General features: G+C 38.3%; 1 protein-coding gene across 7 annotated transcripts in view; it reads left to right on the top strand.

Moving 5' to 3' along the window:
- Positions 1 to 14,968, top strand: part of SEPTIN10 (septin 10) — a 123,980-nt gene that overhangs the window by 57,228 nt on the left and 51,784 nt on the right. For 4 of the 7 annotated variants that reach the window (XM_035001939.1, XM_035001934.1, XM_035001932.1 and 1 more), the window contains 2 exons: positions 247 to 379; positions 4,879 to 5,066. In XM_035001939.1, coding sequence (XP_034857830.1) covers positions 247 to 379; positions 4,879 to 5,066 — 321 coding nt within the window. The other 3 variants (XM_035001937.1, XM_035001938.1, XM_035001935.1) reach the window with 3 other exon arrangements.

Raw genomic sequence — 14,968 nt, 5'->3', positions numbered from 1 at the left:
TAAAATGAGAATACTTCTTGTAAAGGACTTGACAAGTCAGAGATTTCAGAAATCTAGTACTCTCTATTAGCTGTAGCACTGGTGGCTTTTTAAGTCTCACGCTGTAGGAAATGTCATTTTCGGACTGCTGTATAAGAGGTATTGGTACATATTGTTATAGTTACAAGGCTTAACCCAAGAAGTTTGAGTGTTTGCAAGTTTCCTACATCATTTTTTAACATGAGAGTACCACAAATAACTTTTTAGTCTTCAAGAAACCTATGAAGCCAAAAGACATGAATTTTATGGTGAACGTCAGAGGAAGGAAGAAGAAATGAAGCAGATGTTTGTGCAGCGAGTAAAGGAGAAAGAAGCCATATTGAAAGAAGCTGAAAGAGAGGCAAGTATGCTGGTTTGATACGATTTGCATTTGTTTTTTAGGTGTCCTGTTGGGGAGATTTATCTCAAGAATTTAGCTGAGATGCTTTTGGAGACTACTTCTTCAATAAGTAGCTATTTTAACACATAGTCTTTGCATACGGACTTTAAAAAGTCTGAATTCAGATAAAAATTTTGGCCTTTTTGCATAGTCTTCCATTAGAAGTGGTTCACCAAGTACTTGTATTGGACTAGGTTACTAAGAAGTGTTTTAAATGTCTTAAGTTTGAGCCAGAAATGTTTTAGCTGTGGCTTTATAAAGCCTTTCTTGAGAGTTCTTGAGAGTTGTTGGGATTGATGCTTGCTATGAAATGGGTAACTATAAAGCAGTTAAGTAACTCTTTCAGTTTGAAGTCAGGCTTTCCACATGAGCCAGGTGGTCAGATGACCTTTGGATAGCGTTGGTGCACATGTGCACATGCATACATATAAACATCACAGTTAATTTCCATAGTACTGTTTGCTTCTAGTTCTTCAGGCAATAATTTTACTTTTATTCGAGTTAAGCTATTTCCTATAGACCTAACCACAATGGCTACTTTTAAGTGAAATGGCCATATTCAAGATGATGATCAAAAAGGATTAGCTCAAAAGGGAATTTGCCATCTGTATTTTATAAATGCGTGTGTATGCATTTGAGGGGAGGGATGTATATTTTTCCCTGGTCATCTGAAAGCTGATTATAGACATTATGATTATGATTATGACACTTTATCCCGAGGCCCTTCAGTATGTATCTCTGAAGCTTAGGCACATTTTCCTCCATAACCATTGTACCAGTATTATACCTAAGAAAATTTTTTTTTTTTTACACCTAAGAAAATTAATAAGAATGCCATAATCTCACCTGATCTCCAGTCGACATTCATACTTCCGCAGTTGGCCCAAGATGGCCTTTTATTGTGTGGCTTTTTTTTTGGTTTGGTTTGGTTTGGTTTTTTGGTGATTTTTTTTTACTTTTGTTTTTGAACTGGAATTCAGTTGTAGGTCTCATGTCACATTTGGGTATTCTCTTTGTTTAGTCTCTTGTATTGGAGAATAATCCCCTAGTTTTGAGTTATTTTTAAATATAAATATTGAGGAAAGAGTTGTGATGAGTAGGAAATAAGGATGCTGATTTTTTTTTCATTAGTAGATTCATCTTTAAGATGGTAGTAGAGTAAAACTCTTTATTTAAGAGTTTATCTCATGTATCATGAGTCTTAGTTTCTCCAGTGAGGAGAAAAGACGTAGAAGTGGTTTCTAGTTGAGTTTTTAATTTTTAAAATCCCACATAAGAATATTTTGCTTAAACGTGTATTGTTTAAAAGGAAATTAAAAATTCAGGGTAACCACATGGTTAAAAGAAAAAAAGAAAGACTATTTGTCAGCAGATCTTTTGAAGACTTTTATTTTTATGGTTCAAGTGCTTTTTTGTGAAGCACAAAAAATGAAGTTAATGTAAACCTAAGGCATCAACAACCAAAATTCTCACAAGAGTTCTAAATTTTTTATTATATAGCATTAGAGGCAGTAGATTCCAGGCCCCTTTATTAATATTACAAGGTACTTTGTGACCAGTTTTTATACTGTAAAGTCAGTGTCATTAAATACTTTATAGAGTCAAGGTCAGAAAAACAGACCTCTGTGCTGTTGATAACTTGTGCCCTTAAGACAGTATCATCAGTATGGTACACTGCTATATCTTATGTAAACACTATTTCTGAATATTTGAAAATATGTTTGAATTAAATCCCTATTGTAGTGAATAGTGGAACCATGAGTGAATCTTGTATATGGTGTAGACTGTTGGTATCAAAAGTTGTGAACTCCACGTGATGTGATGTCACACCTACCCTCCCTCCCCTTTTATTTTTTTTAAAGATTTTATTTATTCATTTGAGAGAGACAGAACACAAGGCTGGGGGCGGGGGAGAGGCAGAGGGAGAGAGAGAAGCAGATTCCCCCCCCCCCCCCGAGCTGGGAGCCTAACGCGGGGCTCAATCCCAGGACCTGGAGATCATGACCTGAGCCGAAGGCAGACACTTAACCATCTGAGCCACCCAGGCGCCCCGCCCCTCCCGCCTCCCCTTTTAAAACATTTTTCTCTTTATAGTATTTCTGTAATTTTTAGTCAACCTCATGAATGATATATGAAGTACCCTATAACCTTTCAAGATATTTAACTATGCATATAGAATATGCAGCCTCCACTTAAGTAATCAGAGATGTCTTTATTAATATAATATAAATCCACTCCTGTATCCTGTCTTTCCAGGCTTTACTCAGCTCCTCTCCCACATTTATAGGAAATGCACACATACTCAGAGACTTGTGACTCTCTTGTTTATACCACTGATTTGAATGACAACTAGATTACCTCACCCTTTAAGCACACACACACACACACACAGAAACAGCTTTTTGCAAAAGCAGGAACTATTTAAATAAGCAAATACTAAGGAACTGATGCTTCGCTGAAATGCCATCCTCAGGAATAAAAGAATCTTAGCGTAGAAGGGTCTTACTTAATCTGTTTCAGTTCTTTCCTCTCTCCGTTTAAATACATCTCCAGTCAGGCTTTACTGCTGTACAACACAACCTCTTCCATATTTGGAACAGTTAATTTTTATTAGGATGGAGTTTAGCTCTTCAGTTTCCACCCTCAACCTCTGATTTCTTTTTTTAAAAGATTTTATTTATTCATTTGAGAGAGAGAGCACAAGCAGGGGGAGAGGCAGAGGGAGAGGGAGAAGCAGACTCTCTACTGAGCAGGGAGCCTGATGCGGGGCTCCATCCCAGGACTCTGGGATCATGACCTGAGCCGAAGGCAGATACTGAACCATCTGAGCAACCCAGGTGCCCCTCAACCTCTGATTTTTAGCAAAACATTTCTTCAGTTATTATATGCCATCTTTTCTAGAAACCAAGTCCTACTTTTTTTTTTAGACAGAGATTTTATTTATTTGAGAGAGAGGGAGCACCTTCATGCACATGCGCAAAGTGGGGAGGGGCAGAAGGAGAAGCAGACTCCCCACTGAGCAGGGAGCCTGATGTAGGGCTGGATTCCAGGACCCCGGGATCATGACCTGAGCTGAAGTCAGATGCTTAACTGCCTGAGCCACCCAGGCGCCCCAAGTCCCACTTTTTTATATGAATGCTGCCCAGAACTGAAAATACTAAAGTTAATCTAACTAGATTAGAGAATTTTAAAAGTTGCCTTTTTTGCTCTAGATTCTAGATGCTGTACTTGTGTTCTTGGCAGGCAAGGCACGCAGCTGATTCATGTGGGAATCTGCTCATGTCCCTAGATTTTTTTTTCCAGATAAACACCAAACTAGGGAAATTTCACCTTGTAATGTTATAACCTTTTACAAACTCATTTTAGTGACTGAATTGAGTGTACTTTGCATAAATTTATTCTTGACTTTATTAGACACAGGCTATTTTTTCCCATTATGGTGTAAATTCTACTACAGTAAGTATTTTTATGAATAACACTTACTCAGTTGAGGATTCCTTGATTTACTTTAGATTTCAAGAATGTGAATGGCTGGAGAAAAATGTAATAGATTTTTAAGGTTCTTGATTTAAATTGATAATTGGCACTTTCCAGGTAGGTTTACCAATGTAACTTTTTACTGTTTCACTAGGTAACTTTATTTGGAAAATAAGGTGTTTTTTTGATAACTTGATTTTGTGATTTGTGTCCCTCACTTTCATTGAACATGGATTTTAGAAAGTGAAGCCTTTGAAGAGGCTTTGTGGGGAAAATACAGAGCAAGAAAATAAAAACTAAGAAAAGGTCAAATGTTTTAAAAACAGGTTCTTACATGAGGCTGTAGCTTTTTATTTATTTTTTTTGTTCATTTTTTTTTGCATGGGAACTCATTTAAAATTAAAGTTACTTGGGCACCTGGGTGGCTTAGTCATTAGGCGTCTACCTTCAGTCAGGTCATGATCCCAGGGTTCTGGGATGGAGTCTCGCATCGGGCTCCCTGCTCAGCGGGGAGCCTGCTTCTTCTTCCTCTTCCTCTGCTGCTCTCCCTGCTTGTTCTCTCGCTCTAATAAATAAAATCTTTTTTTTTTTTAAAGATTTTATTTATTTATTAGAGAGAGACACAGTGAGAGGAGCACAAGCAGGGGGAGTGGGAGAGGGAGAAGGAGGCTTCCCGCTGAGCAGGGAGCCTATGCGGGGCTCGATCCCAGGACCCTGGGATCATGACCTGAGCCGAAGGCAGACGCTTAACGACTGAGCCACCCAGGCGCCCCTCTAACAAAATCTTTTAAAAATAAAAAATAAAGTTACCAAGGCAGTTTCATATGTACATTTTTACTTCAAGCATGAACTTCTGAGACATCAGGAAAATTTGTAGATTACTGTGTAGGTTAGTGTTAGCAACTGTTGCTAAGCTCAAGAACATTCCTGTGTGTGTGCTGCCACACTGTGTCATTAATGGGAATTGCACCTTTATTTCACAGCTGCAGGCCAAATTTGAACACCTTAAAAGAGTTCACCAAGAAGAGAGAATGAAGCTTGAAGAGAAGAGAAGACTCTTGGAAGAAGAAATAATTGCTTTCTCAAAAAAGAAAGCTACCTCAGAGATATACCAGAACCAGTCCTACATGGCATCGGGCAGCAACCTGAAGAAGGACAAGGACCGTAAGAAGTAAGCTATTCCCAAAACCCCCACTCTGGTGGTCCCCTCCCCCATTACTTTCTGTTTCATTGCCCTCTTTGATCTTGTGCTTATCACAGTCTGTTTCCTTATTATCAGGCTCTGGCAACTAAAATGTCAGCTTCTTGAGAGCAGAGACCTGTTCCTCTTGTTCACTGCTAGCACATATTAGGTGCTCGGCAAATATTTGCCAAAATGAGCAAATGAATGAATGAACAAAATATATCATAATGTAAAAAGGCTCATTTACCTGAGGGGAAAAATGGCTGCTCTTATTTCATTGTCCAGCCTGTGTTTCTAGCACACATCTAATAACTGCTGACCTACCGTTAGTTATGTTAAATTTCATGTCTAAATGGAAGCTATATACTTTGTTGGGGAATCATAGAAGTAAAATAATATTTGATAAGAAAAATTTAGTTCATTTTTTTAACAAATTCTACTGATGATGATTTTGTGAGAATTTTTATTTTAATAAGGGAACCAGGCTATCGATTCGAACTCCTGTGCTTTGATGTCAGAGCTTGTGAAACCAATGGTGGACGTAAAGATGCAGAGGAAGGTAGAGAGGGCCCCTGTACAATGGGGCGGCCATGAGTAGCATTTGGATGATAATCTCAAGACTTATAGGTTTGGGGTATGTGTTAAAATCAAAGTTACCAAAGTTTTAGAAAATAAGTTTTTTTTCCTTTTCTATACTTTATGTCCTTTATTTCTCCCACTTAAAATGTCCGTGTCCTTTTGCCTATTTGACTGTTCTTGAAATTCATCACTGACTTGTTTTGTTGAGTGCTTCTTGGTGACTCTTTGCCTTAGTTTACTCCAGCTACCTCTGTTTTGGCAGCATCTAGCTCTCCTTTTGTTCCTCACAGAGCAACATTTCTGGTTTAATTTTATCATCACATCTTATTTCAAACCCAGCATTTTCAGAATACTATAATTTAACTTAAAAATAATTAGGAAAACATGATGTTGGCCCATGGCAGCTTTCCAATTTTGAACTATGGAGAAGTAAATCCACAGAGTTTGGGTGGGTTCAACTGACCTGTGGATTTAATGGTTTGTGGGGAGAAGAAAAGGAATGAATTCTCACATCTGATCTTTCAATATAAGTTCTACATGGGCATGGATCTTGTTTTGTTTATTGATGCATCCATCCCCAGAGCCTAGAACAGTGCCTGCTATATAGTGGACATGCAATTATTTGTCAAAAGAATGAATATGACTTTTAATAGTTATGTTTTATTCAATCATTGAATTTCAAATGATAAACTATAGTTTATGACTGCTTTAAGATATGCTTTGAATTATAAAGCTAAGGGACCTTTTACCTGTTCTTATCCTTTCACCTCAATCCAGTGTTACTAAAATTGGATTCCCCAAGTTTCTTCCATATATGAAAGTTTCTTCCATGTATTACATTTGCTTTGTAAAAATTGTTGCCCTGCTCCACTTAAAGACCACTGTTAGCATGTGCTCTTGTTTATAAAGTTGGGGCCAAGCCCATAGTTTTTTTGAGAGCTCAAAAGAATTCATATTCAAGAAAATGGAGTTTGATTTTTTTTTTTTATTTTCCAAAGATATCTATAGTATATTAGATGTATATTTGCTCTTTCTGTAAAAGTTTACCTTGTAAAACTAATGATTCTAGTAATTTTTATTTCCTATGTAGTTTTTTTTTATTGTACCAATCAAAAGGTTTTTTCTTCTCTTTCCAGCTCCAATTTTATGTAAAACAAAGGTTCCAGATCACAGAAGGTCATCACAAGCAAAAATTATTAAAATGTTAGAAGTATACTTTGATTTTCTTGCTGTTTTTATTTGCTGTATCATTTATTCTATATCTGGCAAATGGCTGTAGTTACTGCCATTTATGGAAAAATATTTTTAAGTATAAGGTTAATACATAAGCCACAGTGGATGATACCACTTTTATATTCACTGTTGTTAGAAGTTTTCAAGTTGCTGGTTTGTGATGAATCTAAATCATTTCTCCTGTTGCTCAGTTATTGTCACTTACATGCATTGTACCACAGAGCAAAGTGTCAATGCCATTGAAAATACAGAAGTCATTCATTATATGGCTATCTGATTGCATTTATATTCCAAGATGAACTCCTTTTTTGTACATACTAAAGGTAAATTTTGGGAAATATGTTTTAAAATGTATTATGTACCTGAAGGTCTAACCTCTTAATAGTTTCATAGAACCTTTTTTTAGTTTTTGATACCATTATCCAATTGGTAACATGATCCTAAGCTTTTGTATCAAATTATGTAACAGGGCCTTCCACAATTCAGTGTGCCTTATTGTGGTTGATGTATTGTTGTGATGAAACAAGATGTGTGTAAAAGTAAAAACATCTAGGTATAAATCATCTAGTGATGAGTACCTTTGAACCTGAGGTATTGCCACTCTATTTCATTAGAATGTTTTACATACTTGTTGTTTAAAACTCTGTTTTCCAGGGGAAAAATCATAAGGTAGAATCATCTTATTAAAAATATTTCTTAAGAAAGTAACTGTGAGCAACTGAATATTAAAGATGAAAATTTAGATAATCCATATATTAAGGGATATTTGAATTCAGTGCCTTTGTAGCATTCTTAGAACAATTTAATGCCTTCTAATTTTTTCTTAACAGTCATTGGTATATAAATTTTCATTTTTTGTACTTGAATACCCTAAATAAAATTGACACTTACTCTTGACAAATAACATATACATCTATATATTTACTCAAATGTGGTTAAATAACTTTTCTTTTTGCAAACTGTCATCTTAAACATTTTATCAAAATTCGTTCATTTAATCATGTGTTTGAATTATTTTAAGACAGGTATATATTACCCATATTTTTCAGAAAACAAAATGTTTTACTTAGCGTATGTCAGATTCTGAGCAGTGTATTTTTTCATGAAGTTGTGTAAGTTGCAAATAAAACCTTTCATTTCATAGTACAATTTATCTGGACAAACACTTTAAATTCCAGTTTTATATTTGAAATTCACAAATATCTCTTAGCCTTTTAAAACTTTAGTAAAGTAAGTTATAAATATCACAGAAAAAGCTCTGAACTTTCTTCTCAGGATCAGGAATGCCCAAGTTCTGGAAGGTGGGAGCAGGAGAGCCCGTGAGTCCATGAGGGCAGGTAGCCTGTCGTACAGAGCCCAGCCACTGCCACAGCACTGAGCGTTAGCCGAGGAGAGTGTCATCCCAGAAGCTCAATTATATGATGTGAATGTTGGCTAGCTGTAGATTTATTATATCAAATTGTGTATTAAACAGCTATCCTCAACTTTAATAAAGTTACTTTTAAATGCCAGATTGGTCATTGGCATGTTAAAACAAAGTTATTCAGTTCTCTAGTTGAAGAGATTATGGAAACCTGCCCAAACTCAGAACTTAGCAGAGGGGTAATCATTTTGTGCTGCTAGTGACTCTGTTTTGAGAAAGACTCAGCACATGCGCTTCATTCACAATGTGATGTTACATATTTGGGATTCCAGGTAAGATTTTATTTTAAAAGAGTTATCCTGCAAAGAACAAAATTTTTAGAACAATTAACAACATTCAGATTCTCCTTACAAAGCTGATATATTTTTCACTATTCAGGCACAAGGTGACAAAGTAAGTTATGATCTCCTGATACTTAAATTTCCTGGGAACAAAATAAAGCTAGACATGTTTTGTTTAAATTTTTTTTCCATAAAGCATGTGAAATAGTTACCACTCGCTACCTACCATTAATCTTTACATACTTATCTGATTTTTCAAGCTCTTTCACATAGACTGTGATTTCAGCTTCAGAACAACACAAAGGGAAACAAATGCATTATGGGGAGTATAATCCCCTTTTGGAGGATGATCTCAATTTAGGCCCCATTTTCCTATTGGGCTAGGAAATGGGGATATGCATGGTTAAGGCTAGCCCTGCCCTCATGGAGCAACCAGAACAGTAACAAGAGAGCAGATTTATGCACAGAGTACTCTCAGAAGGGCTTTGGCCTCCACCCACAGAGCACAAGAAAGCATCCAGGGAAGTGACTAGGTCTTGAAGGATTAGAAGCAGTTTTTCAGATACACAAATGGAGAATGGCAATCCAGGTACAAGGAATAACATGTTTTTGATAAAATCTGGGTACTCTAGAAAATCACTAACTATGAGTAGAGAGTATAGGGCAGATGTGGGACATAAGTAAGGATGAGATTTTAGAATTAGGTAGGGGACAGATCAAGAAAGAGCTTATAAACCTAATCCAGTAGGCAGTAGGAGCCATGGAAAGATTTGACCTCACCTGGTCAGATACTCCTCCAGGGTTCACAGGAAAGATGTACTGGAGGAGCTGGGACTGGCCCGGGCTGGCTGACTCAGTAGAGAGACTGGAGTCCAGGCAAGCAGTTCTTAATACAGCGTGCAGTAGAATAAATAAGTAGTGTTTAAAAAAATACAGATGCAGAAAGGTAAATATGGTAATGGAAATGGTAACCATCTGGATAAATCAAAATGAATAATGGCTGCAAAACAATGTCTTGTGGAGATGGAAATACAGAGAGAACTAAAATATAAGACTAGAGTGGCATATAAATTGGGGGAGGGGGATAAATTGAGTAATCTAAAGTTCTTGCATTAACTGAGAGTCCCAGTCAGCTCATAACATGAGACTTGGAGTGCACGTAGACATGGTAAAGTGTGTGACTTTCAAGTCAGTAGAAGAAACACTAGTCCACTAAATGATCATTGAAAAGCAAACAAAGGAAATAAAACAGGTATGACAACCAGAAAGCATTTAGTAATATGGTAGATTTAGACCCAAATAAGTAAATAATTACATGGATTATATGCTGTAATTTTTTTTAGGTGAAAATCTTTAAAAATCAGCTGTGAGCGTTTGACAAGAGAAGTCTGAAACTTTCTCTGTCTTCATAGACAAAAGATAGGAAAAGGTACATCATGCAGACTCCAGCCAAAAGCTAATGTGTACCTGTATTTTCTATGTATTAAAAAAACTTTAAGGCAAAAGCATTGTTAGACATGGAGATAGATTTCTCGAGTACAAGAATATGTAAAAATTCCAAATTTGTATGTACGTAACAGCCTTAGCGTATTTAAAGCAAAAATGATGAGAATACATGGAGAAGTATGCAAATCCACACTCGGTGGGAGATTTTCACACACCTTTTGTGTATGATAGACTAAGCAGACCAATATTGGTACAGATATGGGAGCCTTGAAGAAAACATTCAGCCACATTGGCCTGGTGAACAATTACAGAGCAGTGTATCCCAAATCACAGAACACACACTGCTTTCAGGCCCACCAGGAACATTTATGAAAACTGACTAGGACATTTGACTACAAAGTGAGCCTGAGTACTTCTAAAGGAGTTACATCATGTAGACTGTGTTCCCTGATCACATTATAATTAAGAGAAATCAGTAATAACAAAAATGCTCATGTTTGGAAACTAATAAATACACTTGTAAGTAACCCATTCGTCAGAGAAGAAATCAAAAAGGAAATTAGAAAAATATCTTGAGCTGAATGATAATGAAAATATTATACATCATAACTTGTGAGAAGCAGCTAAAACCATTCTTAGAGTCAAAATTTATAATCCTAAAGGCTAGTATTAGGAGGGGAAAAGGCTGAAGACCAGTGCTATACACATTCATCTCAAGAAGTTAGGAAAAAAATAGTAAACTAAACCCAAAGCAAACAATAAAGATGAAAACAGGATTTCAGGAATTAATGAAATAGGAAAAAAAATCAAAAGTTCTTAAAGATTATTAAAATTGATAAACCATGGGAAGAATGACCAAGAAGAAAGGAAAGAGGCATAGAATGGCTAAAGTTGAAAACAACAACAAACCTGACAAAAAAAAAGGGGGGGGTTGTTGTGGAATGATGACCATTGCTGGTGGGAATGCAAAATGGTTCAGCCATTTCAGGAAGTCTGGCAGTTTCCTGTTCCCTCACTGTATGTGTTAGTTTTCTACAGCTGCTATAACAAATTGCCACATACTTAGTGGCTTGAAAAACAGTATTACAGTTTTGGAGGCCAGAAGGCTGACATGGGTCTCATGTGGCTAAAATCAAGGTGTGGCCAGGGTTGTGTGCCTTCTGAAAGCCCTAGGGGAGAATCCTCTTTTTCTGCTTCTAGAAGCTGTCCACATTCCTTGACTCATGATTGCTTCCGCCATCTTCACAGTCAGCAGTGGTGAGTTGAATCCTTCTCACATGGCCTCAGTCTGACCTTTTCCTCTTGCCTCCCTCTTCCAGCTTTCAGAGACCCTGGTGATTGCATGGGGCCCACTAGCAACATCTCTCTATCTGCTGGCTAGCAACCTTAGTTTCCCTTTGCCATGTAACTTAACCTTCAAACGTTCCAGAGATTGAGATCTAGGGGGACATGGGTCTGTCATGTTGTACAAGCCAGCAATTCCAGTCCTAAAAAATGTATTCAAGATAAATGAAAATGTTTGTTCATACAAAGACCTGTACTGAAATGTTAATTGCAGCTTTTTCCATAATCTGCCAAACTGGTAACAACCCAAATGTCCATCAACTGATGAGTGTATAAACAAGCTACACTGATACATGTAGACATGTGAATAAATCCAAAAGTATTATGCTAAGCCAAACACAAATGGCTCTGTGACTCCATTTATGTGACATTTTTGTCAAAGCAAAACTGTAGGGACAGAAATAAGCTGTGGTTGGTTACCAGGCCTGCTGAGGCAGGGGGTGGGGGGTGTGTGGATTGACTTCAAAGGCACACAAGGAAACCTCTTGGAGTGGTGGAAGACGTTCATATACCTCAAATAAGCCTGATATTTTTTCTTAAAAAGTAAAAAAAAGGCAGAAACAATGGGAATGAAAAAAGAAAATGTCACTCTACAGATCCTGTTAGACATTAAGATGTCATAAATAAAATTGAAAGTACAGAAGAAATGATAAATTCATTTAAAAAATAACTTACTGATAAAAAATTAATAGAAAGTCTCATAATAATAGATAATCCATAATTAAGCTCCTCAAAGTTTAGGCCGAGATAGCTTCACCCAAGAATCCTACCAGGTGTGTAAGGAGCAGAGTGTTCTTTCACTCCTCTCCCTGGGGTAGGTAGTGGCAGCGCTTGCCTCTCCTGGACCACTGAGGATGTCTGTGCCCTAATGCCCCGAACCTGGGAAGCTGAACCCTACCTGGCAAAAAAAGACTGTAGTTGTAAGTGAGCTCTAGCTGGAGGTGGGAAGATGGGCCTGGATTGTCAGGGTGGGCACAGTCTAATCACTTAGTTCCTTAGACCTGAGAGCCTTTCCTGGCTGTAGTCAGAGGGAGGCTCAGAGGGACGGACCATTGTTGGCTCTGATGACAGAGGAAGAGGCCACAGCCAGGAACGCAGGGGCCTCCAGAAGCTGGAAAAGGCAAGGAACTGATTCTCCGCTGGAGCCTCCAGAGGGAACTCAGCTGTTTTTTGATTTTAGCCCAGTGAGACCCAAAGGAGACTTCTGACCTTTGCATAAATTCCTGTCTTTCTTAGCTACAAGTAGCTGTCACCCACAGGTCAAAGCAGCAGGTGCTCTAAACTTCTGCCAAGTCTAGAAGTGTAAAGCCAAGTGCACAGCTAAAAACAGCCTACAAGACACCAAGCCACAACACCCACCCATGTCAAATCTGTGTAGCTAGAAGTCCGAATCATGGTCATTGCAGGGGAGGAGTGGTAGCTGAAGGGAGCCTGAAGGGACATTCTGGCGTCCTGGTAAGTTTCTTGATCTTGGTGTTGGTTACATGGGTGCCACTGTTTTGTGAAAACTTGTCAGGCTGTACATTTACATGTGCACTTTCTGTAATAATTTAAAGTGTTAAGAAGGGGGGGGGAAGTGCCACATTCTGAGCCCCATACACCTGGTCCCACAAAACCTCACCATGAGTTCCTTGGTCTGCATCATCCATTCTCTGTTATTTCTCAATGTTTCTGACCAGTTAAAATTTTTCAGAGGCTAATTGCCCCCAGTTTCCTCACCTGAGTTCTGAAAGAAATTGAAAAGTAAAACTGGCAGCGGGAGGCCAAAATAATCACCTTTATTGCTGACAAAGTCTAAGCTTAATGTGAGAGCCAGATGAGCTTGTTAAATGAAGCCCATAATTAGGGGGAATCACCCTCCCTGTGCCCCCACCCCAGGCTGTGCTGGATGAGTGCAGGCCTTCTCAGAATTCTATCCACTACCACCTCACCTAAATTGCCTGATTCAATTAGGTAAAATACAAGAACAAGAAACTTTTGGTCCTAGACATTTCAGTAGCATTGGCTTAAACATTGTTTCGGAGTCTGGTGCCCTCTCAGCAATCTGTGGCTTTTAAAGCACTTAGTGATTTTCAGCTGCTCTAATTAATGTCAGTGTTCCTGTTTGACTCAAGGAAGCAGGTGGGCGGGTGTTACCCTCCTTGTCTCCTGCTGTAACGCCCTGCACTCCCCGATAAAGAAACCAGATATTTCTGTCTTTCCCAGTGAACAGTGTAGCTGTTTGTCCACAAAACTTGGCTCTGACAGTCTTACCAACACAGCCTTGTCAATAGAATGTCTCCAGGAAGATGTGAGCTGAGGGGAATTTCTTTTTGGGCATCTGGAAACTGAAAACTGATTATAATGTCCCTCAGGTTAGACACCTAAGGAGAGAGGGCAGCTTACCAGCCCCTCCCCACCCCGCCATGCCAACACCTGGTAGTATTCTCCAGGGCTTGACCCTGTATTCCTCAGTTATTTCTGTTTGTTCCAGGTTTCTTATTGCAGAGTTGTTAATTTCAGTGTTTTAAGGTGTTACCCGACATAAAAATCCTAGCTTTAAAAAGATGCTTAAAGAACGGAAAAATCTTCAAGACTTGAACAAGTTTGAATGATGGGATTTCAGAAATATCGGTAGATGGGAAAATTTTTTTTAAAGATTTTATTTATTTGAGAGAGAGCGTGTACACGTGTGGGACGGGGGCGGGGAGAGGGGAGGGTCAGAGGGAGAGGGAGAAGCAGGCTCCCCCCCTGAGCAAGGAGCCTGATATGGGGCTGGATCTCAGGACCCTGGGATCATGACCTGAGCCAAAGGCAGACACTTAACCTACTGAGCCACCCAGGCGCCCCTAGATGGGAAATTTTTTAAAGCACCTCCCAGGATCTCCTATTCTCTAATTTGATCATAGTAAAGGCTTTTTTTCAGTGCTGGTTAGAAATTGTATTTACATGAATTTAGTGGATTCATAGTTCATATGACATTGTATCACTTTAATACTTACCTGTTTCTATTTGCTAAGAGTTTATTTCCTTCTGAAAAATGTTTAAAGGCGGGCGCCTGGGTGGCTCAGTTGGTTAAGCGACTGCCTTCGGCTCAGGTCATGATCCTGGAGTCCCAGGATCGAGTCCCGCATCAGTCTCCCTGCTTCTCCCTCTGCCCCTCCCCCCTCTCATGTGCTCTCTCTCATTCTCTCTCTCTCAAATAAATAAATAAAATCTTTAAAAAAAAATGTTTAAAGGCTGTTCTGTAAAAAAAAAATTGATACATGAATGTGACATTGAGTGGAGAATATTATTAGAATGCAGACATTACCTCACACCCATGTTATCCCATTGGACAGCCTTGGTTTGATCAATATTTCCCATGGAACTCCACATCAAAATTTCTGCTTTAGAAGATAGATGTTTTGCTGTTCTTCAGTAGCAGATGCAAATAAAAAACTGTTTTCTAAGAGAAAAATAAGTGTCTAATATTTCTTTTGAAAATACAGAGAATAGCACAATAACAAAAAGGATAAGTCACTGTCTTGCTATTCTTTCTGTGGGCCCCAATTCACACATGTTTGCACACATACCACAGTGCACATTGGTATATTGATTTTCAA

The sequence above is a fragment of the Mirounga leonina genome, unplaced genomic scaffold, assembly GCF_011800145.1.
Source record: "Mirounga leonina isolate KUSES-001 unplaced genomic scaffold, KU_Mleo_1.0 Mir_125, whole genome shotgun sequence".
NCBI classification, from domain to species: domain Eukaryota; kingdom Metazoa; phylum Chordata; class Mammalia; order Carnivora; family Phocidae; genus Mirounga; species Mirounga leonina.
Note: the sequence above shows the minus strand (reverse complement) of the source record. Positions and strands in the feature narration are given on the sequence as shown.